The 26,743-nt window shown below is 41.4% G+C and overlaps 2 protein-coding genes across 2 annotated transcripts in view; both read left to right on the forward strand.

Moving 5' to 3' along the window:
- The window catches only part of LOC134216207 (uncharacterized), a 579,247-nt gene that overhangs the window by 252,584 nt on the left and 299,920 nt on the right, over positions 1-26,743 (forward strand). The window lies entirely within an intron of this gene.
- On the forward strand, positions 25,695-26,508 carry LOC134216206 (uncharacterized). Its single transcript, XM_062695157.1, has 2 exons — positions 25,695-26,059; positions 26,115-26,508. Exons 1-2 carry the CDS (start codon positions 25,859-25,861, stop codon positions 26,430-26,432), a joined length of 519 nt encoding a protein of 172 aa, XP_062551141.1. The 5' UTR covers positions 25,695-25,858; the 3' UTR covers positions 26,433-26,508.

Below are 26,743 nucleotides of genomic sequence, written 5' to 3' on the forward strand. Positions count from 1 at the left end.
AGACGGACCTCTGCCTCTCCAACCTAACCCAGAAATTCCAACAAATTCCGCATGAACTCGTGGCAAGTGCAGAGGTATATTCGGCTTGCAGTGGGCGAGTGATTGCATCATCATTTCCTCCCCCTTCCCTACATTGACTTGCATTCTGACGTGGCAGGCGCCAGTATGACCTAACAAATGAGATCACCAGTACTTGTACATTGAAGATGTGTGCTAGTCCCAAGCAAACATCTGTTGGTTCCCTGTGCAAGAACAGCGGATCTGGTCATAATGGAGTAGCAACTACGAGCAGTCAATCAAGCTCAAGCTCAAGCTATGGATCTCCGGACCTTCTATCATGAAATCGTCTTGGAAGTGAATATATTGCCTTTTCGTTACACCTTGGTGTACGAGAAAGGCAAAAATGAGTGAGGCATAATTATTTGCATAATGGAACGAAAATAGAATTTCATCAAGTAGGGGCGATTTTCGCTCATTTTTCAGTATCGTTCTAGAGAGAAGAGTGATGAGTTAAAGTTTTTTTTTCACCACATATTACGATAAAAGATTCTCCTTCGACCAGCAAATCGATTGATTTCGTCGCAAGAAAGTACTTATTTGTGTATCTTTATTTACAGGAACATTTTTTTCAATTTTTACTGGGAATTTATTTATAATTTCCATGTATTTTTATTTGCCTGTAAAGGTTTTGCGAGTTTCCTGAAAAGTTTTCTCTAATCTTATATATACAAAATAATTTGAACTTGGAAAGAATTTTTTTCGGCGATCCTTTGAATTTCAACGAATTATTTTGATTTTGTAATTCCGCCGGGTGAACTTTATTTTACATAACTTTTCAGGCGGACAAGAGCTCCTATGGCTTTTTGTGTGAAATTATTTTGAAATTCTACAGATTTTTTTATATTCCCAACGGAAGTTCTTTCACATTTTCCACTAGATTTTTTTCTTTTCTTTTATTTTCTCGGAAAATTCCACTCAACGGGAGATAATGCGAAATTTCAATCTCGTACATATTTAAATTGATTTTTTTAAATATTTTCCACGGGAAATGTATTTTATTTTCCAGCCTTGTTTAAGGTGGCGAGAAGAAGGCCATCTTAATAGTTATATTAAATATATTTTGATCAAGTCCATTCCTTTTTTACAAGGAATAGAAATTGTGAAAAACATTGTTTTAAAATAATTTCACTGTTAATCATTCATTTCATACATTCATTCCGGTCATTTCATACAAATCACTGTGTAAATCATAAACATCGCATATCCTCAACTCATTGTTGCTGCTGCTGAGCCTGCTTCTAAAACACCCTCAACAACCTTAACCAAGAGGCCACCCGGCGAAGATTGTGCCATGAAAGCGGCCCCGTCATTTCCAATTCAAAGCTCGTTCTAACCATTCCCAAGCAAGCCCATCATCAACACGCGGTCGCACTCTAAGGCACAAGCATCCGCCGTCCATTCAGCTCAGCAGGTTGCGTTGGTTTACCTCAAAGATGATGACGCGAGCCCGTCAACGAGCAGCAGCGGGCGAACGACTCCGGAAGCACCGAAGAAAATTAACATACCAATAAATCTCTTCTCATTACTTCATTATCTCTTTCCCCCGTTTCACGGAGTCGCAAGCCGCGATGCCACCGAAATGCCCTTTCCTATCAGTGAAGGTATGTAATATTGTGTATATATCAGACGCAGCGGCTAGATAGAGTTAGAACTTGAGAAACCATAGAAATTTGTTGAATAAGCTCATGTTTCGAGTTGATGGCGCGATGATGGTCAACATCTTGAACTTGCACCGTCCGATTGCAGCCCGAGCGAAAACCACCAACTGCTTTGCTCAAGTGAAATGTAAATGAAAACTCCTCCGAAACAATACATCTCAATTACCGAATTCTGATTAACATGAGTTGCGTCTTCCCGCCCGGCGTCGCACCTCAGCATCACAAAGGTGGTCCCCCCGCGCTGAACGTGAACGTATGACATGATGCTGCGGCTGGGAAGGCCTGTCAGAAGCATCAGTCTCTTGCGTCGTCGTCGCGACGACCTGTTGTGAAACTGTGAAGCATATGGGCGGCATAGAGGCCGGACCTCCATTGTTGAGGAGGATGTGATTTTTTTGTTTGTTTTGTTTGAAGCGAGTATTAATTTTCATTTCGATGCGATGATGCACAATGATGAGGGCTTATTGAGCATTATCCATTGTTCGGAAGGAGCAAGCCCACACGTGTAGGAACCGCACCGGTCGGCGTGTCAATCTGGTTGGCCTCGTTTGGAAAGTGCGTGGGCTTCTTGAAGGTGACGCATTTTCGTGAGGGATCATCGATGGGATAGATTTGGCTCAACATGTCGGAATATTCTCTGTAGGGTGTTTTTTAGCGCTGGGTGCTACGGAGTAAGACTTATCGTGGTCATTTGCCAGCTTCTGCTTAATCCAACGGATGTTTTTCCCAATAACCAAACCCGTAATATTTATGAGGGTGTCGATAAGTAGGGGTTTATGGATCAGCAACTACTATGGCAATGTCCCCGGTTGTCGCTTTGCAGAAATTTTGACACTTGATAGATATGGCAAATCTGAGTAAAGTCGAATTTATAATTTTGCGGCACACATAATCAGAGTCAATACCGAAGTGTGCACACGCATGAAGTTTCTTACTCCGAAAAAGGCACAAATCATTATAATTTGATTGTATTTCCATTTTTTTTTCATTTCCCAAATAAAATTTCTTCATTTTCCAAAGAAAACAGCTACATGTCAACAGCAAGGGTGTTTTTGATCATTTAGTAATTTGGCTTCGATCATTTTGTAGTTTGACAATAATTCATTCCAGAGGCCTGATTTCAATTTTTTTGTATGGTGGACTTCTTGTGTGAAAGTTTTTCCACAACTCTGCCTACGTTGTTTGAATTCCACTAATAACGGTGTTGAAGCGCTAGTGTAAGTGACTTATACTAAATGACAAAATTTCAATCATTTAATTTAAATGATTGCAATTAGCGCTATAACACCATTAGCAGTGGAACTCAAACAACGGACTTTTACCCGAGCAGGAGAAAATAACTCAAAAATACTTCACTCTTTGATTGATACCTTACACTGGGTATGAACTAGGTGTGCATAAAGCAATACTAGAGCAATAATATCAAAGATAAATAGGCAAAATACTTCATGCATAACATACTCTGTTATTACAATACCAAACGCATAACAAATTATTATTTTGCGTATTATTTTATGGTATTTTACATTTTATGCACACCTAGTTAATATCAACTTCTATTGACGAGCTCGGTGGTCTAGTGGCTACCACTTCTGCCTTATAAGCAGGAGGTCGTGGGTTCAATTCCAGGCTCGTCCCTTTCCTACTTTGTATCTCTATCGTAGTTCTTTCTGTGTTTCACGTTATACCAAAACGATTCCTACTGTTATAACCTTCCACACAATCCCAAAACCTCCCGTGGCACCTATGAGAGGTCGTAGAGTTCTCTGCATCTTTCTTAAGTAGGTGTCCAACAAATCATCCTTCCCCTTCCTCAGCATTCGCAAGGACGTGGCCAGGACAGATCTCGACTATTGGAGAGTGCATTGCTTCCATCTAAGAGTTAGTGATTAGTCCCAAATCAATATCTGTGGTAACGGATGAAAGTGATACTTCTCTCATACAATAGTCTTGGCTTGTACCACCTACGAATTTGTGCGAACTGCTAAATGCTAATGCTAATGCTAATCTAGTTAATATCAACTTCTATTATCGAGGTCGTCACTCCTGCTCGGGTAGGCAGAGTTGTGGAAAATCCTTCGCATTAGAAGTCCACCAAGACTGAAGACTTTCCATATACTGACGGAATAGACAATTCTGCATTCGGGGATACTCATCTTCAGCAAACCGCAGATTAGTCGCGTTCGGTTGAATCATATTTCGGAAGAACTTCTCCCTGAATTTCATCCAGCAGAGTTGGTAGAGCTGCAAATTTTTACCGGCACATTTTAATGGTGCGATAGATCGCAATTACAGAATAATCGATTGAGGCATGATTCCAGTCCAGGGCAGCAATCCGTGCATTGACAATTTGGTAATCACATCTGTTGAAGTCGTAGTCAACGCTCGATATTGGCACAGATCTTTCATCGCGAGAACGGTCGTCGATGGTTAAAACTTATGGCTTGTGATAGGCAGCAAAATAAAATTTCCATGACGATTTAGAAATTTTCCATAAAAAAGGAAATTGCCAATAAAGAAATCAGGGTATGAGAAATTTCCACAAATAATGCCCAAAACAAATAAAAAGCACTTTTAAAAACAAAAACTGCAATTATAAAAAAAGAATTTATCATTAAAAAATCAAAATGTTTCACGGAAAAAATACTAAATTTTCATAAATAAATCAATATTAGCAATAAACAAATACAAAACTTTCCACAATTTTCCACAAAATAATCAATTAAGAACAATAAAAAATAAGAAAATTTCTACAAAAAAATCAATAAATCTGATGAAATTTTCCATGAACTTCAAACGCCTTCAAATATAATGTCATCTATGGAAAAATGCTTTCTGCTTTTTGATATTTCTTCATGGAAAGTTTCATTTTTTTTATTGTTTTTTATTAATTTTATCGTGTAAATTTCTAATTTTTTTTGTTAAAAATATATTTATTTCGTGGAAAAATTTGTAATTGTTTATTGCTAATATTGATTTATTTCTGGAAGTTTTGTATTTTTCCCGTGGAACATTTTGATTTCTTTATGGAAAATTCTTCTTTTATAATTGCAATTTTTGCTTTTAAAAGTGCTTTGTTGTTTTTGTTTTGTGGAAAAAAAAATTGTTTAGAGTGCGTGATTTCTCTTGTTTCGGACAGCAGAACGATCGCGCGATCGGCCGAAATATTGTGTTCTGCATTGCGCGGCCGGTAATAAAAATCATTTCAGTGCGTGATTTCTCGTGTTTCAGATTCTCCAGTAATCAGAGCGATCGACCGGCTTTGTGCGGAAAGCAAAACGATCGGCTGGTCACCGAAATTTTGTTCTGCTTTGTGCGAGTGAATAGCAGAACTATCGCGCGATCGGCCGAAATATTGTGTTCTGCATTGCGCGGCCTGTAATAAGAGTAACCATCGAACAAGTGCAGTGCTTGTTTTAGTCGCCGGAAAGGAAATAAAATATCTATCGGTGACTCATGCGCATGTCGCGCGCGGTCGAAAAAAGCGCGTTCTTCTATAGTTTGCTATATCCATCGAGCAAGTGAGTACAGAGTGCTGCGCTTCCGTGCGGTCGTCCAAAACGCGAATCTCCTCAGTTTTCATATGCCACCGGGCGTGCATGTTTTAACTTTTAACTCGAATTAGTGTTATTTCTCATCCTATAGATCGTATCGCTTACCAAAGTGAATCCAGATAAATTATCCTATGTAACTAAAACGATATCCTATCCCAAGACAATCGTGGAGATGCAGAGGTTTACTCGGTCTCTAGTAGCAACGAGAGTTAGACTAACAATCCTTCCCTTCCATATGGCCGTAAGGACGTGGCCGGCGACGTTATTTACTTTAGATATTTGAGCTCCCGAAACGTGTACATTGAGAATGGGTAGCTAATCCCCAGCCCCATTCATTGTGTTCTCTGTACAATTTCGCAAGTTCAGTCAATCACGGAGTAGCAACTACGAATTGTGCGGTCATAATGCTCATGCTCATGCTCATGTGGAAATTTTTTAATTGTTTATGAATCTCGAAGAGATCTATGATGCATGTACCGCTAACGAACGTCAAGTCAAAAAGTTTATTGTTTTGGCCGATTGGCCGGAAGCCGAACAAACTACTAGGCCGAAAGTCAATTTGCTTAAAAGTGTCATTCAGCCGAAATAAACATACGGCCGAAAATGACGTTCGAACGAACTGGTCGTTAGGCTGAAATGTTTGTTTGGCAGAAAAGGTTTTGATGTCAAAATGTTATTTGGCCGAATGGGTATGCTGCCGAATATGTATGGCCGAAAATTTATTTCGGTTGAAAAATAATGAATGTGAGAACTGTGAACTGCGAAGTTAGAAGAGAAAAATTAGAAGTTTAAAATAAGGAGTTATTTCTCACTGCTGACTACTTGTTTCCATCTCACTGGAAGTTAAAAAGCGAAGTGAGGAGTTAATAGTGAGACGACTAACTTGCTAATTCTTTCATTTCGTTCCTCACTTCTCACTGTGAAAAGTGAGAATGGCGAGGTGAGAAATGAAGACTGTGAAGTGAGAAGTGAGACGTCTCACTTCTCACATCTCTTTTCTCACTACCTTATTTTCGCTTCTTTCTTCTCACTTCTCATTACTCATTTTTCATTGTGAGATGTAAGAAATAAGAGGTGAGAATTAGGAAGTAAAAAGTGAAACATCTATCTTCTAATTTCGGTGAAAAGTGATACATAAGTAGTGAAACGTATTTCTTCTCACTTCTTTTTTTTTCATTTTTTATTTCTCATTTCTTACTTCTCACCTAGTATGAGAAAATACAAAGTTAAAAAAAAATTAAGGTGATCAACATTCATACATGATATTACATTTAGATAATCAATTGATTAAAACTCGCCAGCGAGTATGAATTGTAAAAAAAATCGTATCTTGAGGCATTTGCCATTACTTTTGATCTCATGTTTCTTCCTACCACCAAACTATTATGCCAAACAGATGTTATAAAAGAGACTGTTGAATCAACAGTTTCGTTATACATATCATCTGATTGAAATAATAGTTTGGAATCAACAGTCCTGTTAAATCGTCCGTTTGGCTTTATAGTTTGGTGATAGGAATAAAAAACATGAGATCTGAAAAAAAAACGGTAAATGCTTCAAATCATGATACGGATTTTAAAGAATTCTCACAAATTCTCACGAAATGCTCACCCATGCGGATTTTCACTGAGAAATAGTTTTGCGGAAACCTCACTAGCAGAGTCACAAAAGGTTGATTTGCACGTTTTCTCGCTTCTATCATCCTTTTCGTGCCATCACCAAATGCAAAAAGATTAGTTTTCATTGAACATACAACCCAACTCCTATATGCAGTCAATGTGGTGGTATGGCTAGAGTGACCGCATGGTATCCCCATTTTGTTGAGGTTCTAGGTTCGAACCTTGTTCCGGTCATGAAGTGTTTATATTTGATTTCCGAAATTTCTCGCGAAAAGTGAGTGAGGCATAAACATGGGGAAACGAAAAAAATTCATCAAAGGGGCACGATTTTCGAAAGATGTGTGTCACCACAAACTACGAAAAAAGATTCTCCTTCCCATCCCAAGTGTGATCCCATTCCTTGATTTTGCCATCCCAAGTGAAATGTAAGAAATGCAAAATGGAAAATTAAAGTGAGAAGTAAAAGTTTCACTTCCAGGGAATCAATATTCGAGCAATGCCTAACAATATACCCTTTGTCGTCAGCAGAGTTTGTTACTGACAAACGCACCTCACAACAAGCCGTTGTCAGAACCCAAAAACAATATGACAAAAATCATTTGGCTTGCATGCTCTGATATTTCCGAGAATACGATGCTTATTTTGTAATCATGGTTATATTTCCATAAAAGCAGAAACTGGTTATATTTCCATAAAAGCAGAAATAGCTTAAAACCGAGATTTGCTGTAAAGATAGTGTAAAATAACGGGATGAAAAATTAGCAACAAAATGGTCTACTTTTTTGATGCTGACAGAAAAAATCGGATCTTTGTCATTATTATCTCCGACAAAAACAAAGCTTTGTCGTTGATTCTCTTTTGTCGCTTGTTTCGCATGCGCATCCAAGAAAAATTGATTCCCTGTTCACTTCCCCCTTTTCACTACTTATTTATCACTTCTCACCGAAATTAGAAGTGAGAACTATGAGGGAAAATGTGAGGACTGAGAAGTGGCAAGTTATAAGTTAGAAGCGAGAAGACATATGCCTAATTTTTCATAAGAAGTGGGAAAAGAGAAGTGAAAGATGAGGTATCTTCTTGTTCTGAAAGGTGAGTAATGAGAAGTGGGATGTAAGAAGTGAGAAGAAAGAAGTGAGAAGTAACAAGTGAATAGTAAGAAATGAGCGAATAGATTTTAGAAGTGAGATGTGATTCGTGTCATTACTCACTTTTTCCTTATCACTCCCAAATTCTCACTTTTCACTTTTCATTTCTCACTTCGCAATTCTCACTTATCTTATTTTATACTTTTAATTCCTTACTTCTTACTTTCCACAGTGCATTTTACTTCGTTTCATTTCTTGATTCTCAAATGAAAAGTGAATCACAATTGATTTGTTAGCATTTATCTAAATCTCAAAGTTGAGAGAGAGAGAGCGCGGTAATGACGAACAGTATGAATAGGATGAGATCAATAGAAGTGAGAAACAATAAGCTGAATTTGAATAGTGAGAAACGAGACGGTGTTTATAAGAAGTGAGGGATGAAAAGTGAATAAGTCGTCTTACTTCTCACTACCCATTTCTCACTTTGCACTTCTCATGTTTCACAGTGAGAAATGAGAAATGAGATACGAATCAAAAAGAGAGTCGTCTCACTACTTACTTGTATCTTCTAACTGAAAATGTCTGAGCACTTCTTACTTTTAACAATGAGAATTACAACTTAAAAAAGGAGTAGTGATAATTGAGAAATTAATGGTTCCACCTTTCATTTCGTAGTTCTCAATTAATATTTATTACTTCACACCTTTCACATTTACTATTTTTTCTACCAAATTACTTTTTTGGCTATATGACATGTTCAGCCGCATGAACCGTTCATCCAAATGACATTTTTGACCACAAAACACTTCCTATCAAATGACAGCTTTGGGCGATGGACCAGCTTATTCGAACGCAATTTCCGACCGTATGTTCATTTCGGCTGAATGACATTTTCAAACAATTGACCTTCGGCTCAATTAGCAGAACAAATGACATATTCGGCTTTCGGCCAAACGGTTCTTCCTCAAAATGAAATGTGAAAATGAAGAGTGAGAAACAATAAGTTGAATGTGATAAATGAGAAACGAGACGCAAATAATGAAAAATGGTATGATATTTCATCAAGTACAAAGTTAAATGTGAGAAATGATAAATGGTTTGTTGTTAATCAGATGGGGGCCCTCCTTAGCCGTGCAGTAAGATGCGCGGCTACAAAACCAGACCATGCTGAGGGTGGCTGGGTTCGATTCCCGGTGCCGGTCTAAGCAATCTTCGGTTTGGAAATTGTCTCGACTTCCCTGGACATAAAACTGTCATCGAGTTAGCCTCATGCATGATATACACATGGTAAAATGGTAGCTTGGCTTAGAAACTTCGCATTTAATAACTGTGGAAGTCCTTAACGAACACTAAGCTGCGAGGTGGCTCTGTCCCAGTGTGGGGATGTAATGCCAATGAAAAATAATAATGAGAAGTGAGGCGTGAGATATAAAGCAGAAAATGAAATAGTGAAAAGCTAGAAGTTTGAATATAGAAGTGAGAAGCGAGAAGTAAGAAATAAAATGCTCGGTAAAAAAGTGAAAAGTGAAAAGCGATACGTTAGAACTGAGGAATGAGATGTTGGAAATGGGAGGAAATTTTTTTTGAAGACTGATTTTTTTTAAGTTAAATATGACAATTCAGTAGTACGAAACAAAACAACAAAAGTGAGAAATAAAACTCGAGAAGTGAGGAGTAAAATGTGAGAATGTGAAACATAAGAATTGAGAAGAAAAATGTGTGAATTGAGAAGTGAGAAATGAAGATTAAGAAGCGAGATGTTGTATATGAAATGTGAGAAGGTGAAGTGAGGGTGAATGAGAGTGAAGTGAAAAATGTGAAGTGCGAAGACGTGAGAACTGAAAAGTACGAAATTAGAAGCGAGATAAGAGAACTGAGAATTGAGAAACAAGATGCTGATACCGAGAAGCAAGAAAAGAAATATGAGAGTTTAGTGAGTGAGAATTAAGGAGAATGAGAAATAAAATTTGAGGAGTGAAAAGTGAGACGCGACGCGTGAGAAAGGAGGTGTTAGAAATGAAAACAAGACGTGGAAATGTAAGTATCAACGATTGAAAAATGGGATGTGAGAAGTAAGAAATTTGAAGTCACAGATATAGATCAATAAATAAAACACGGAGTCAGATTGTCGACAATAACCCGATGAAATTGATTCTCAATAGATCGATCAAATGTAAGAGATGTGTGGTCTTATCTTACACTAGCCCAAAAACTGCTAGCACTTTTAAAGGGATGCGCAGTCGACATCTACGACGGGTCCGTGTCCAGGTGCCTTCTATTTTTTCAACTTTATTATATAGTGATTTTTCGATAAAGGAAGTTCATCACTTATATGTGCCAAAGCTGTATTTATTGTTCAACATGTTGCTTGCATTAGAAATCTTCCCATATGTGCTGATAACATTCGTTGTGATTCCAACAAACATCAACCCTCATTGCTTTAAATTCAAAACTTCTGCCAGTATTAGAAAAGAAAGTTTTTAGCACTCAACTTTCTGAATGGCCATTTGAGCTGACTAAAATGTTTGCATTGCAGCAAGCCATCTTCCATATTTCTGGACGTAGCTCTCGGCAATGTCAGGTTTTCCATTCTGTCCAGCATTATTGTGCCACTAGAACCATGTTTTAATTCCCTTTGTCATGGTAGGCACAATTTCAATTGCAATGAAGCACACACAATCAGATTGAGACAAAGGCCACAGACCATTATCTTTGGTGAAGGAGGAAAAGACTCCGTACCAACGACAAGACGAAAAATTTCCCCTCTCAACCAATGCATATAATGCATCCTTTAACCTTCTCACATCATCGGACTAATTTTTCATTGTCACACAATTGCTGATCAAGCACTTCATCGAACTTTTATTGACAACGAGTATTGGTTGATTTATCTAGTTATATGGATCATAGAACCTTTTTTTAAGGATCAAATTTTCGTTTCACTCTTGATTGATTATCGGGCCTACTATCGAAAACAAAATTCTGTTTCAATACGACATAAGATCTGCAGAAAAAAAAACAATATTTTTTTCTTTCTCGTTGTCAACACACAAATTTTCAACCCAAAGTTTTCAAATAAATTGTGCAAATCCTTCTAGAATCATTTCTACAATTGTTACAAATCCTTTCAAACTTCATTACGATTTCCGTGCTCATCATTCTTGGATTCTCAGCGAACCAAACGCATTCTAACAATTTACTGGCAACATTTGGAATTTATGGATGTGTTTCAGACATAATTGTGTTCTGTTCTGAAAGTTTTCGTGAAGTTTATTCTGAAGTTAATATAAATTCAAAAGATTTATTAACATTTAAATTGCACCTAGCTAAAAAAGTTTGAACGTTTTCCTACAAATTGCACCACCACGTGATTTCTACAGTTTCGTACCCAAATCCGACCTTATCTCCACTTTCAGCGAAGCAACCTTACACCATTCTACAAACAGTGCGAGTCTGCCGACTCGAAATCGCTCAGTCGCAATCTTTATCCTCCAGCACCACCAGCATCAAATCGAAATTATCCACCTCCACACCCCAAGCAAAGGTATACACAAAATAACCGGTCTGCCCTTCTGTGAATTCTTCGTACGTGTCAGTCTGCTCCAAATCGACCCTGTTGCTGCTGCTCCTTCTCCGTTCTATAGCATCGCTCCCTCCCACCCTCACTCCCTTACGAAACTTTGATCCTGTTTCAAGATTCAGTCTCAACTTCCGCCACCCTTCTGGCTCGATTCGACATTTAGGCAATTCTCCTCCGCCCGGACACCGGCTGACGACTGCTGCCTGCGAGTGTAACACACGCGCGCGTTCTACCTTTCATCCTTCGAATCTTCCACCCAGGCTCCCGCTGCTGTAGGCTCACCAACCACCCCCCCAAAGCAGCCTGTCGTCGACAATCGCTCAGCACAAACCGTTCGGCAAAAGTTTAGGCACTACCCGATTCGTTCCATCACCGTTCTGATTCTGATAGCTCAAGTGCTTCAACTTCCCCCAAGGCGAGCACCGAGCGCTGCTCACCAGGAAAGTTCACTGAACTCTCCCCCAAGCGCGCGTGTGGTTTCCTCCCAGCATCCCTCTCTCGACCAGTGGCGGCGTCTGCAAAGGGATTCGCTATTGGCAATCCTGCAAGATAATTTTTATACATTCAAGACATTAAATATTTTTGTATTATTTTTTATTTCAACTAATAACCAACAATATTTAGAAAAATGGTTAATCATTCTAAATTATATTTGAAGCTTTCTAAAAGATCGTTTCTTCTTCTTCTTCTCCATGGCTCTACATTCCAACTGGAACTTGGCCTAGCTTTTCAACTTAGTATTCTATTAGCATTTCCTCAGTTATTAATTGAAAGCTTTTCTATGCCCGCCATTGCATGAGTATGTATCTTGTGTGGCAAGTACAATGGATACACTATGCCCAGGGTGTCGAGAATGTTTCCAACCCGAAAACATCCTAGACCGGACCGAGAATCGAACTCGCCATCTCCGGATTGGCAATCCTACGCCTTTGCTCGCAAGGCTACTGGAGACCCCAAGATCGTTTGAATAAAACCAATTGTATAAACTCGCAAAAAAACATTCCGCTTGTCATAATGAAAGACCGCCTATGCCCTGCACCAGGCCGACTGTCGCTGCTAAGCTGCTGTTTTAGGATTCTGCCGGCAGGCAAAATCCAATCCACCCTTACATCCCACACCCCACATCGCATCCGCCGCACACCGAAGAAGCTGGCGAACTGAAGCAAGTGCTTTTTGCCATCGTTCGTTCTGGGTTTCTTTGTTTGGCTAAACTCGCCCGGCCCAGCTGCCTACCTTCTGCAAGAAGGCACAGACCGATGACGCGGAATGGGGCTGTTGCTCCTGTTGCCTGTCGATGTCGATTCGAATGCGATGGTCACCGTCGTCGTCGTCGTTGTTGTTGTCGTCCACAGTCACGGCGCAGTCCGGATCGTTAGGATATTGGATTGAAAGGTACGACGACGACGATGACGACGCACTAGCTCTCGGTTGGACTGTTTTGATCCCTTTTCTGCCTTGTGAGCAGTAATCTGCAGCGTACTGCCGCTCGTTCAGAGTAAGAGCGTGCTTTCGTTTTGCGTTGGAAGGGTAGCTGAGTGGCGAAACTCAACCCGGACAACATCTGGGGAAGTGATACGAGTGATATTTGCGGCATTGTGGATGCTGGGATTAGTAAGAGCAAATCAAAATAGAGTGACATGGAAAGCAATTGATTACCATCGCGTGAGATCAATAATAAATTTGTTTGGTTTATTTCTGTTAGCATTTCTTGGATAACTTTTTACAAGAGCGAAACATGGAAACAGGATTTTTTTAGAATAATTAGGTGCATTCACGATAAAACTTTGAATCCTGAGAGAAAACCAAAAGAATTCAATTAACGAGAGGAACAACAACAACTTTAATAAAAACTCAATTTAGTAGAAACTGAACAGTCCACCATTCGAGTTCAACATACATAACGACCAACACTTTTTGGAGCGAAAGGATCCTTCCCAGGTTTCCGAAAAGAGATGACTTTGGTTGACTTCCAGGACAATGGGAAGTAGCTGAGACGAATGGGATCAAAGTTGAAAAGGACTGAGGTTTGGATTTCAAAATTTTGTTCAACTTCCAGAACGGCTAAGCACAGTCTGGGAGAGCTCTGATATTTTTTTATTAACACTAGGATTGATTCGCTAAAAAAACTTACGCGGATACATTCGTGCAGAAAATCGTTGTAACTAAATTTTCAAATGGCTATATCTCAGTGGTTTTTCAACCGATTTTCTCAGTTTTTTCACCAACCTCTTAGCCATCTCTTCTAGCTTCTGGACATTGCAAAATATTGTATCTAGGGGTGTTCAATTTTTCACTAGAGCTGTGGGAGTAAAGCAACGGATTTAGAAAAATGCGATTTTGGAGATATACTTATATTTCATTACCAAAAATGATATCTATTCATATAGTGATGATGGAAATGATAAAATAACAAAAAAAGAAAAGAAAAGAAAAAAAAGACATCACCTGGAACATAAGAACACATTTTGAGCATCCCTACTATGCATACGATGAATATTCGGTACCTTTAGGAACCTCTTTATACTAGACGATGTATGAAGCTTCAGAAAATGTTTTCAAGCATGTTGTCTACTGTGAACTTGTTAAAATAAATGTAAACTATATACGAAATATGTGTGATAATAAATTATGATGTTCTAGGATCTCCGAACTGTACTGGAATTTGAATCAAATGGTCTACCGAATGAACCAAGGCTTCCATGATGCCCCCAGCCTCAGTATCAACCCAATTATGTCCTCCGAGTATTTGTCTTTCACTTGCGTCTCAAATCCAGGCATTTGGGATGTTGTAAGATCTCCAAATTGTCCTGGAGTTTGAATCAAATGGTCTACCGAATCAACCAAGGCTTCCATGATGTCCCACATCGCGGTATCAACCCAATTATGTCCTCCGAGTATTTATCTTTCACTTGCGTCTCAAATCCAGGCATTTGAGTTGTTGTAAGATCTCCAAATTGTCCTGGAGTTTGAGTAAAATGGTCTATCGAATCAACCAAGGCTTCCATGATGTCCTCAGCCGCGGTGTCAACCCAATTATGTCCTCCGAGTATTTATCTTTCACTTGCGTCTCAAATCCAGGCATTTGAGATGTTGTAAGATCTCCAAATTGCCCTGGAGTTTGAGTAAAATGGTCCATCGAATCAACACTGGCATCCATGATGTCCCCAGTCGCGGTATCAACCCAATTATGTCCTCCGAGTATTTATCTTTCACTTGCGTCTCAAATCCAGGCATTTGAGTTGTTGTAAGATTTCCAAATTGTCCTGGAGTTTGAGTAAAATAGTCTATCGAATCAACCAAGGCTTCCATGATGTCCTCAGCCGCGGTATCAACCCAATTATGTCCTGCGAGTATTTATCTTTCACTTGCGTCTCAAATCCAGGCATTTGAGTTGTTGTAAGATCTCCAAATTGTCCTGGAGTTTGAGTAAAATGGTCTATCGAATCAACCAAGGCTTCCATGATGTCCTCTGCCGTAGTATAAACCCAATTATGTCCTCCAAGTATTTATCTTTTACTTCCGTCTTAAATCCAGGCATTTAAGTTATTGTAAGATCTCCAAATTGCCCTAGAGTTTGAGTAAAATGGTCCATCGAATCAACCAAGGCATCCATGATGTCCTCAGCCGCGGTGTCAATCCAATTATGTCCTCCGAGTATTTATCTTTCACATGCGTCTTGAATCCAGGCATTTGAGATGTTGTAAGAACCCCAAATTGCCCTGGAGTTTGAGTAAAATGGTCCATCGAATCAACGAAGGCATCCATGATTATGTCTTCCGAGTATTTATCTTTCACTTGCGTCTCAAATCCAGGCATTTGAGTTGTTGTAAGATCTCCAAATTGTCCTGGAGTTTGAGTAAAACGGTCTATCGAAACAACTAAAGCTTCCATGATGTCCTCTGCCGTAGTATGAACCCTACTATGTCCTCCGAGTATTTCACTTGCGTCTCAAATCTAGCCATTTGAGTTGTTGTAAGATTTCCAAATTGTCCTGGAGTTTGAGTAAAATGGTCTATCGAATCAACCAAGGCTTCCATGATGTCCTCTGCCGCGGGATCACCCCAATTATGTACTCCGAGTATTTGTCTTACACTTGGGTCTCAAATCCAGGCATATGAGATGTTGTAAGATCTCAAAATTTTCTTGCAGTTTGAATCAAATGGTCTAACGAATCAACCAAGGCTTCCACGAAGTCCCCAGCCGCGGCATCAACCCAATTATGTCCTCTGAATATTTGTCTTTCACTTGCGTTGCAGTTTCAGGCAATTGAGTTGTTGTAAGATCTCCAAATTGTCCCGGTATGAGTAAAATGGTCTATCGAATCAACGAAGGCTTACATGATGTCCCCAGACGCGGTTTCAACCCAGTTATGTCCTCCGAGTATTTATATTTTACTTGCGTCTCAAATCCAGGCAATTGAGATGTTGTGAGATCTCCAAGTTTTCCTGGAGTTTGAGTAAAATGGTCTACCGAATCACCCAAGGCTTCCATGATGTCCCCAGCCGCGATATCAACTCTTTTATGTCCTTCGAATATTTGTATCTCACTTGCACCTCAAATCCAGGCATATGAGATGTTGTAAGATCTCCAAATTGTCCTGGAGTTTGAGTAAAATGGTCTATCGAATCAACCAATGCTCCAATGATGTCCCCTGCCGCAGTATTAACCCAATTATGTCCCTCCCTTATTTATTTTTCACTTGCGTCTCAAATCCAGGCATTTGAGATGTTCTAAGATCTCCGAATTGTCCTGGATTTTGAGTTAAATGGTCTATCGAATCAACCAAGGCCTCCATGATGTTCTAAGTCGCAGTATAAACCCTATCATGTCCTCCAAACAATTGTCTTCCACCTGTGTCTCAAATTCAGGCATAGGGGATGTTGAAAGATCTTCAAATGGTTCTAGAGTATGAGCAAAATGGTCTATTGAATCAACCAAAGCTTTCATGATGTCGTCAGCCGCGATATCAACTCTTTTATGTCCTCCGAGTATTTTTAATTCATTTGCGCCTCAAATCAAGGCAATTGAGATGTTGGAAGATCTCCAAATTATTCTGGACTTAAATCAAATGGTCTACCGAATCAACCAAGGCTTCCATGAAGTCCCTAGCCACGGTATCAACTCAATTACGTCCCCCGAGTATTTGACTTTCTCGTGCGTCACAAATCCAGGCATATGAGATGTTGTAAAATCTCCAAATTGTCCTGGAGTTTGAATCAAATGGCCTACCGAATCAACCAAGGCTGCCATGATGTCTTCAGCCACGATATCAACGCAATTTAGTGGACATAATTGTTTTTAAATTACTTTGCAAATCAACCACGACTTGCAAATCAACCCTACCTTGAAATATGTCTCCAGCAGATGTTTTTATTCAATCTTCCGAGCCCATGCACATGTTTGGTATATAAAAATGCTATGTTATTAGTCCCCCAAATCGCCCTGGATGTGGATCAAGTTTTCTGTCAACCAAATCAACCTCGCCTGGAACTATGTCTCCAGCGAAGGTATGTATCTAATCATGTCTTTTGAGCTCATGCACACATTTAATCGAGTCATTTACGAAGGCCTCGCATATCTGGTAAGTTACAATTAAAAATTGTCTTATGACAAGTGATTACCCAAATCATGCAGCTAGGGATGACAGTGTACCGGAGTGTGAGATTTCTGCTGCCGTGACTGGTCCTACGTAGTACTTAACGTACTCCTCCCAAAACAACACGCTTTACAATGCCTCTGTGAAATGTTTTCGGTTCCCTCATTTTCTCGATTCGAAGAGAAAAAACCGAAATAAACCAGGTAGTAAGTGATCTCTCCTTTCTTCCGTTTAACCAAAACACCAACCTTTTTGGATTGTTTCCCCATTCTCTTCATAACTTTTGAAAGCAATGACCGTCGACTAGAGTGTGCCAATTACAGAGGGATCATCCTTCTGAGCTCGGCGTACACAATTCTTTCGCATATTCTGTTTAACAGACTGGCACCGCTAGAAGAATCCTTCGTCAGCGAACACCAGGCAGGTTTTCGTGAGGGTCGATCAACGACGGATCAGATGTTCTGCCTGCGATTGATCATTGATGAATTCCGGGAGTACAACTTGCAGACTTACCAAAGTTCTTGTTGGTGTATCGGGTAACCACCCCCTCCCCCTATTTTTTGGCGTTAATGGACATCAATATGCTTGCCTATACGTTCCATTCTAGTGTCTTCTTCCGTTTACCTCGAGGACACCATTACTAGGACCTGATTGTACCAATTTCATCAATGATGATCGGATTTAACGAGACATGCCCGAAATTAGACTTCGACTGACAAAGTGATGTTCTTAAAATTGAGGTTTTTAGAGTAAAATTTCATTAAGACAAACATACACTGTCGAATGATAATTATAATAATAATAAACAATAAACATCATAAGTAAAGTAATCAACTCATATGCCTGGATTTGTAATTCAAGTAAAAGACAAATACTCGGAGGACATAATTGGATTGGTAGCGCGGCTGGGGACATCATGAAAGCTTTGGTCAATACGATAGACCATTTGATTCAAACTCATGGACAATTTGGAGATCTTACAACATCTCAATTGCCTGAGACTGCGACGCAAGTGAAAGACAAATATTCAGAGGACATTATTGAGTTGATGCCGCGGCTGAGGACTTCATGGAAGCTTTGGTTGATTCGGTAGACCATTTGATTCAAACTAAAGGACAATTTGGAGATTTCACAACATTTCAATTGCCTGAAACTGCGACGCAAGTGAAATACAAATTTTCAGAGGACATAATTGGGTGAATACCGCGGCTGGCGACTTCATGGAAGCCTTGGTTGATTCGGTAGACCATTTGATTCAAACTTCAAGACAATTTGTAGATTTTACAACATCTCATATGCCTAGATTTAAGACGCAAGTAAAAGACAAATACCCGGAGTACATAATTGGGGTGATACCGCGACAGAGGACATCATGGAAGCCTTGGGTGATTCGATAGACCATTTTACTCAAACTCCAGGATAATTTGGGGTTCTTACAACAACTCAAATACCTGGATATGAGACCCAAGTGAAAGATATATACTCGAAGGACATAATTGGGTTGATACCGCGGCTGGGGACATCATGGATGCCTTCGTTGATTTGATAGACCATTTTACTCAATCTCCAGGGCAATTTGGAGATCGTACAACGTCTCAAATGCCTGGATATGAGATGCAAGTGGAAGACAAATACTCGGAGGACATAATAGGGTTCATACTACGGCAGAGGACATCATGGAAGCCGTGGTTGATTCGACAGACCATTTTACTCAAACTCCAGGACAATTTGGAGATCTTACAACATCTCAAATGCCTGGATTTGAGACGCAAGTGAAAGATAAATACTCTGAGGACATAATTGGGTTGACACCGCGGCTGAGGACATCATGGATGCCTTGGTTGATTCGATAGACCTTTTTACTCAAACTTCGGGACAATTTGGAGATCTTACAACATCTCATATGTTTGGATTTGAGAGGCAAGTGAAAGATCAATACTCGGAGGCCATGATTGGGTTGATACCGCGGCTGGGGACATCATGGAAGCCTTGGTTGATTCGATAGACCAGTTTACTCAAACTCCAGTACAGTTCGGAGATCCTAGAACATCATAATTTATTATCACACATATTTCGTATATAGTTTACATTTATTTTAACAAGTTCACAATAGACAACATGCTTGAAAACATTTTCTGAAGCTTCATACATCGTCTAGTATAAAGAGGTTCCTAAAGGTACCGAATATTCATCGTATGCATAGTAGGGATGCTCAAAATGTGTTCTTATGTTCCAGGTGATGTCTTTTATTTGTTATTTTATCATTTCCATCATCACTATATGAATAGATATCATTTTTGGTAATGAAATATAAGTATATCTCCAAAATCGCATTTTTCTAAATCCGTTGCTTTACTCCCACAGCTCTAGTGAAAAATTGAACACCCCTAGATACAATATTTTGCAATGTCCAGAAACTAGAAGAGATGGCTAAGAGGTTGGTGAAAAAACTGAGAAAATCGGTTGAAAAACCACTGAGATATAGCCATTTGAAAATTTAGTTACAACGATTTTCTGAACGAATGAATCCTAGTGTTAATAGCTTATTCTGAGGTCCAGCATTCTTGCCTGGATGATTTTGTCTCAGTCTATTGCTCTTAAGCGCCGACAGCCCAGTACTTTCGAAACCGCTGCCAATCCTCTCGGTGATAATTTGCCGTGACCTATTTACCCAGAAGCCCACTTCCGCCATCACCGGATAGTTATCTTGTAGACAACCGGCTGCGATGTGTGATTGTTGGTTATGTACAGATTGATTGTTGCTTAGACTCCAGAATAGAGATGGTCGGGTTTCACAGTTTGCAAACCCGAACCCGATTCATAAATTCCTTTCAAACTCGGACCCGACCCGAATTCAGCTATTTAAACCCGAGCTGGACCCGAACTAGTTTTTTTTTTGCCGGAAAACTCAAACTAGATATTTAATATTTCTCTCACATCAAAAAGGATGTAGGCCCAAATAACGAAAAAGCCTCAAATTTACCAGAAACGAACAAAAAACGATGTTTTATTTCTCAAACCCGTACCCGACCCGAACCCGACGAGTTCGGGTTTTCAAACCCGAAACCCGACCATCTCTTCCGGACCGACTCGGCCAAGTGGGGGAATCCAGGCTTAGGATCGTGTTGTGGTCTTCCTCCATATCATCGATGCTTGGCTTTCAGGTCGCCGACATTGATATACAGACTTTGCCTCCGTGTTATAGCTTCACGATGTCTGCAGTTCGGCAATACGAAAGATGAGCTTGACTCATCTGGATGCTTGGCAGCAGGCGACGACAGTTGATGTTGTAGCGAAGAGCGATGGCCACAATTCTTCCCCTGGTCGGCCGGTCGAGTCTCGATGCGATAGTCCGGCATGTTGACGTTCCGTCCACCCCAACAGTCATTTTCAATGATGAACATGCCAAGAGCGAAGACCTTGTCGAATCGGGTTTTGCAAGCATACAGCCAGCGAACTGCGAAAAGATCGGCGTCAGCTGCTTCGGGGTGTCGAGCGGAGCAGCTACTTTTGGAGGATGAGTATCGTTCCCCGACAGCCGACGGAATCCAGGGGGAGAAAGTGGGGGCCATTCGCTGGTGGATGGAGCAGATGGTGCTGGAGCTTGTGTAGATGCAGCTGCCAATCGCTTGCTTGGTTAAAATGGCTTATGTACTGGGATTGCTCTTTGGGGAGCCGGGATCTCACAAAAGTTCACCTCGTCGATCACTGGAATACGGCTGCTCTTCAGGACATCCTTACAGGATATAGAAAAATATCCCGGCACCATTCGTGGAAGTTACTGGAGAACACCTTGAAGATTTTTTGGGGGAATTTCAAAATAAATTTCCCAAGGAATTTTAGGGAAAGTTTCCGAATAATTTTGAAGTGAATTCTGAAAATTCTGTGGAAAAAGTGAAGAATTCTTGAAGTAAATTCCGCGGAAAAACCTGGATGGTTTTCTGAATTGGTCTGAATTCTTCCAAGAATTTCTCCGGTAGTTTGTACAGAAATTCCTCCGAAAGTTCGTCCAGAAGTTCTTCCAAGAATTCATCCGAAAGTTCGCCCAGAAGTTAGTCAAAAAAATTCTCTGATAGTTTGTACAGAAATTCCTCCGAAAGTTCGTCTAGAAGTTCTTCCAAGAAGAAGTTTGTTCAGTAATTCCTCCGAAAGCTCGTTCAGAAATTGCTCCGGAATTTCCTCCGGGAAATGTTTCAGAAATTTCTCCAGAAATTCCACTAGGAGCTTCTCTAGAAATTCACATTAAAATTTCTCTTCATATTTTTCACAGACTCTCCATAAATTACTTCGAGAACTCCCCTGATTTTTTTTTATTTCTTTCGAGATTTGCAAGTAATTCTCTCAAACTCACCTCAAATCCAGCTTCCAAGAATTCTACCTGAAATTCCTTCAGAAATTAATTCGGGAATTCCTCCACATCTTTCCCCCAAAATTTCTCCAACGCTTCTACTCGAAAGTAGTTTAAGAACAGTTTAGAAGTTCCTTCAAGATTTCTTCTGGGCATTCCTAACAGAGTTTCTTCAGGAAATCTTCCGGTTATTCCTTCAGAAATTGCTACAAAAATTCTTCCGAAAGTTTCTCCAAAAACATCTCCATTTTTTTTGGAATCCACCCGAAAATTTTTCTGAAAAAATATTTACGGGAAAAATCCCACGGAAACTTCTCCAGAAACGATTGAATCTATTTGGCGGTAACAGCGTTAATAGGTAACAAATGTGTTTTTGCTCTCACATCCGACTAACTAAAATGTTGGCGCGAAATTGTATTTTCTACTTATTAAAACTGCTATCGTTGAAAAACTTCAATTTTATTAGTATATCTTCCGTATAACTTCTCCAGAAATTCATAAACAAGGTTCCGGAGGAAATCTTGGAAAAACTGGAAATTCCAGAGGAAATTCTGGAAGAATTCTTGGAGGAGCTTCCGGAAGAATTCCTGGAGGAACTCCCGGGGGATTTCCTGGAGGGACTTCCAGAGGAATTCCTGGAGGATCTTCCGGAGGAATTCCTGGAGAAACTTCCGGAGCAATTCCTGGAGAAACTTCCGAGGAATTCCTGAAGGAACTTCTGGACGAGTTTCTGGATGAACCTCCGGACGAGTTTCTGGATGAGCCTCCGGAGGAATTCCTGGAGGAACCTCCGGAGGAATTACTGGAGGAATCTCCGGAGGAATTCCTGAAGGAACTTCCGGAGGAATTCCTGAAGGAACTTACGGAGGAATTCCTAAAGGAACTTCCGGAGGAATTCCTGGAGGAACTTCCGGAGTAATTCCTGGAGGAAATTCCGGAGAAATTCCTGGAGGAACTTCCGGAGGAATTCCTGAAGGAACTTCCGGAGAAATTTCTGGAGGAACTTCCGGAGGAATTCCTGGAGGAACTTCCGGAGGAATTCCTGGAGGAACTTCCGGAGGAATTCCTGGATGAACTTCCGGAGGAATTCAGGAGGAACTTCCGGAGGAATTCCGGGAGGAACTTCCGGAGGAATTCCGGGAGGAACTTCCGGAAGAATTCCGGGAGGAACTTCCGGAAGAATTCCGGGAGGAACTTCCGGAAGAATTCCGGGAGGAACTTCCGGAAGAATTCCGGGAGGAACTTCCGGAAGAATTCCGGGAGGAACTTCCGGAGGAATTCCTGGAGGAACTTCCGGAGGAATTCCTGCATGAACTTCCGGAGGAATTCCTGGAGGAACTTCCGGTGGAATTCCGGGATGAACTTCCGGTGGAATTCCGGGATGAACTTCCGGAGGAATTCCGGGATGAACTTCCGGTGTAATTCCAGGAGGAACTTCCGGAGCAATTCCGGGAGGAACTTCCGGTGGAATTCCGGGAGGAACTTCCGGAGGAATTCCGGGAGGAACTTCCGGAGGAATTCCAGGAGGAACTTCCGGAGGAATTCCAGGAGGAACTTCCGGAGGAATTCCAAGAGGAACTTCCGGAGGAATTCCGGGAGGAACTTCCGGAGAAATTACGGGAGAAACTTCCGGAGGAATTCCTGGAGGAACTTCCGGAGGAATTCCTGGAGGAACTTCCGGAGGAATTCCTGGAGGAACTTCCGGAGGAATTCCTGGAGGAACTTCCGGAGGAATTCCTGGAGGAACTTCCCAAAGAATTCCTGGAGGAACTTCCGGAGGAACTTCCGGAGGAATTCCCGGAGGAACTTCCGGAGGAATTCCCGGAGGAACTTCCGGAGGAATTCCCGGAGGAACTTCCGGAGGAATTCCCGGAGGAACTTCCGGAGGAATTCCTGGAGGAACTTCCGGAGGAATTCCTGGAGGAATTCCCGGAGGAACTTCCGGAGGAATTTCCGGAGGAACTGCCGGAGGAACTTCCGGAGGAATTCCCGGAGGAACTTCCGGAGGAATTCCCGGAGGAACTTCCGGAGGAATTCCCGGAGGAACTTCCGGAGGAATTCCCGGAGGAACTTCCGGAGGAATTCCCGAAGGAACTTCCGGAGGAATTCCCGGAGGAACTTCCGGAGGAATTCCGGAGGAACTTCGGAGGAATTCCGTAGGAACTTCCGGAGGAACTTCGGAGGAACTTCCGGAGGAATTCCCGGAGGAACTTCCGGAGGAATTCCTGGAGGAACTTCCGGAGGAATTCCTGGAGGAACTTCCGGAGGAATTCCTGGAGGAACTTCCGGAGGAATTTCTGGAGGATCTTGCGAAGGAATTCCTGGTGGAGCTTCCGAAGGAATTCCTGGCGGAACTTCCAAAAGAATTTCTGGAGGAATTCGTGGATGAACTCGAGCGGGAATCTCCTAAACTCCCCCATCTTCTTAAGTTACTTCCGGTAGAGCTTTTGGAAACTTCCGAAGAAATTCCGAGAATTTGTTATGCTTACAATTAGTCCACGCCGCCGCGCCGCCACTACCGATCACCAACTGCATGACGCCGCCACGCCGCCGCCGCTGGCTGATAATGATCTATCACGCCGCCGCCGATAAAGTGTCAATCGGCGCACAGTTCTATAAGAAACCTTCCCCCTACCGCAGAAATAGTATTCCTCGAGCTGGTAAATCCTGGTAAGCCTGACCAGTCAAACTTCCCCTTACGAGTGACGGCTCAGGCACGTCATTCCGATATCTTAAAATAGTATCACCTCTCGCAACACCGCTGATTACCGACCTATCTCGCTGACCTCCCGTGTATCCCAAGTCGTCGCGAGGTTGGTTAACCGTAGACCCACATGACTTTCGCCCGAGATACTTACCCAGTTCGTACTTCGCATGACAAAGGGAAACACTTCTATCTAGTTTCATTGGATATTTCGAAGGCGTTTAACCAAACTTGGACCTGTTCTGGTGGTGATCCTGTTTCTGGTGGGCATCAACGGGGTCTTCAATGGCCTTCCCAAGAACATCTTCATCTTCGTCTACACGGACGACATCCTGCTCGTGGTCGTCGGAGATACTTCGGCCCGAACGCGTATCCAAACCCAAACATCGATTAATGCAGTTCATGGCTTGCCCTCCTCGGTCAGCCTCACCAAGTCGGCCGGGAGAAGCATCCTAGAGCATGTGTGCAACGGGTGGCACCTTTTCTCCGCCCCTAGAATCAAGATTAATGGGCTGCCGATCCTTAACCGAAATATCATCAAGGTCCTCAGGAGCTTAATCGACCGAGAACTGTCCTACGGCCCTTATCTGCAATCAGTCGAAGCCAAAGCAGTCGAAGGTGCAGATCGTGGATCAATGATATACGATCTTGTGTTTGCTGGGTCGGGCATTTATTGAGAGCAGACTGCTGTATGGACTGGAGCTGTGACTTATGAAGCACGTCGGGAGCTTGTCAGCTTATTCTCACCAGTCTTCTACCAGCTTCCGGACTTCTTTCCTCCACACCCGCTGAAGCTGCATCCGCTGAGGTAGGTATATTCTCATTTCGCTATCGTGAGCAGGCGGTTATTTGCCGTCACTTCCGGAAATCACAGGATTCCTCTCCTTGTTTAAGGGGATCGAATCTTGCAGACGATTGCCGGCGTCAGTCTCCTACACGGTGGCTAGGGTTTAATGGCACAGGGCGATGAGCTGGCACTCTCCCACAGCCTACAAAAACAAGCAGCTCTGTTTATTGCCGCTACCACACTCTCCGATAACCATGTCCTAGTCCTGACTGATTCCGCCAGTGCCATCGCTGCTCTGCAGAGCGACCGCTAGAAAACCTATGGATCCAGGCAAATCTCGCTTGTGACTAACAGTTTACAATCTTCGCCTGGATCCCGGGGCACTGTGGATTGGGAGAATCAATCAGCAGTTTTCAGGACCACACAGGTATGAGAGGACAAAAGATCCACGGCACTCTGGGGCGACATGCCCAGTCTCAAGGACCAGCAAATCAAACTGGTCAGACGCTATAAAAAATCGAACGAAAAAAAAATGTGGGACGAAACGTCCAGAACGCGCCCGTTTAGAACGTGGTTGGACTTGTGATGCTTATTTTTGTAATCCAGTCCAGTCGTCCAGTGGCGATACGATAAGTCAGAGTTATCTGGAAAGGCTTTTTATAGAAGCCATTTCGTTTAGGAATGTGAAATCAAAAGAATCTAAGAAACCGTTTGTTTCTTAGTTACCAAGCTTTCAGTTTCTGCCTTCTTTTGAACGTCATCATAAATTATCGATTTCAGGAACAAGTTCTGTAGAATATAAAATTAAGCAGTGGAAGTCCAACCCCATATACATGCGAGCCTTTACCAAACAGTCGGGTTAATAGTATGTTGACTGGAAGCAAACATTCAAGAGGGACTACCACTCAGAATACCAAAACTAGGTTGGATCCGTATGCAGCGGCTTCTTCTGAAAATTCAATCAGTGAAGGTCGCCTCGAGGATGAAACTCCGCCACCGTTTGTTCCGAGTGATGACGGTCGTCATGAGAAGTGGCTTCTCAGGCAGAGAACATTTGATCAAGAAAGGGTAAGCAAGCTGGTCGAACTGTCTGTGCGTTCTTCTGACTTGTATTCCTTTCCAGCGTCAACAGCTTGAGATGACGATGAAAGAACTTTCCAGGCAGAAAAAGATGCTGGAAGCGACAAATCAACGGCTACGAATGGAATCTAAATCGCAATTGAATATTTCGGCAACAATTGATAAAGATTCATTAGAAGAAGAGAAAGGAGATGACTATGAAATTAATATTAGAACTGATCGTCAATACGAAATCAAATTGCTTAGCCAGCTACAAAAACGTTTACTGAAGTATCGAATGGATCGCAATGAACTGGAGGAAATGATTCTGAAGCAAAAGATAGAAAACCAACTATTGAAAGCATCAATTGCGAATCAATAGACAGGAGCTAATCGAGAACAAAACCATTAGTTGAAAATACATTCCAAATTTTCTATTTCGATATTACCTTGTTTCTTTACGTAGCTCTTTTTTCAACTGGAATACGACTGTCGTAGCTTCTACTTAGTATTCTTATTCGCATATTCGCAGCTATTTATCTCAAAGGAAGGATAGCCAATCGGATAACTCTCCCCGTCATAAGAATCTTTCATGAAGTTTTTATTTAGCATTTACTAATTACGAAAATCTTTAGGTAGGGGGGAAAGACGGCTTTGGCAGGTTTTGCTCTATTATTGGCAGGGGGTTTTTGT

Source organism: Armigeres subalbatus, chromosome 2, assembly GCF_024139115.2.
Source record: "Armigeres subalbatus isolate Guangzhou_Male chromosome 2, GZ_Asu_2, whole genome shotgun sequence".
NCBI classification, from domain to species: Eukaryota; Metazoa; Arthropoda; class Insecta; order Diptera; family Culicidae; genus Armigeres; species Armigeres subalbatus.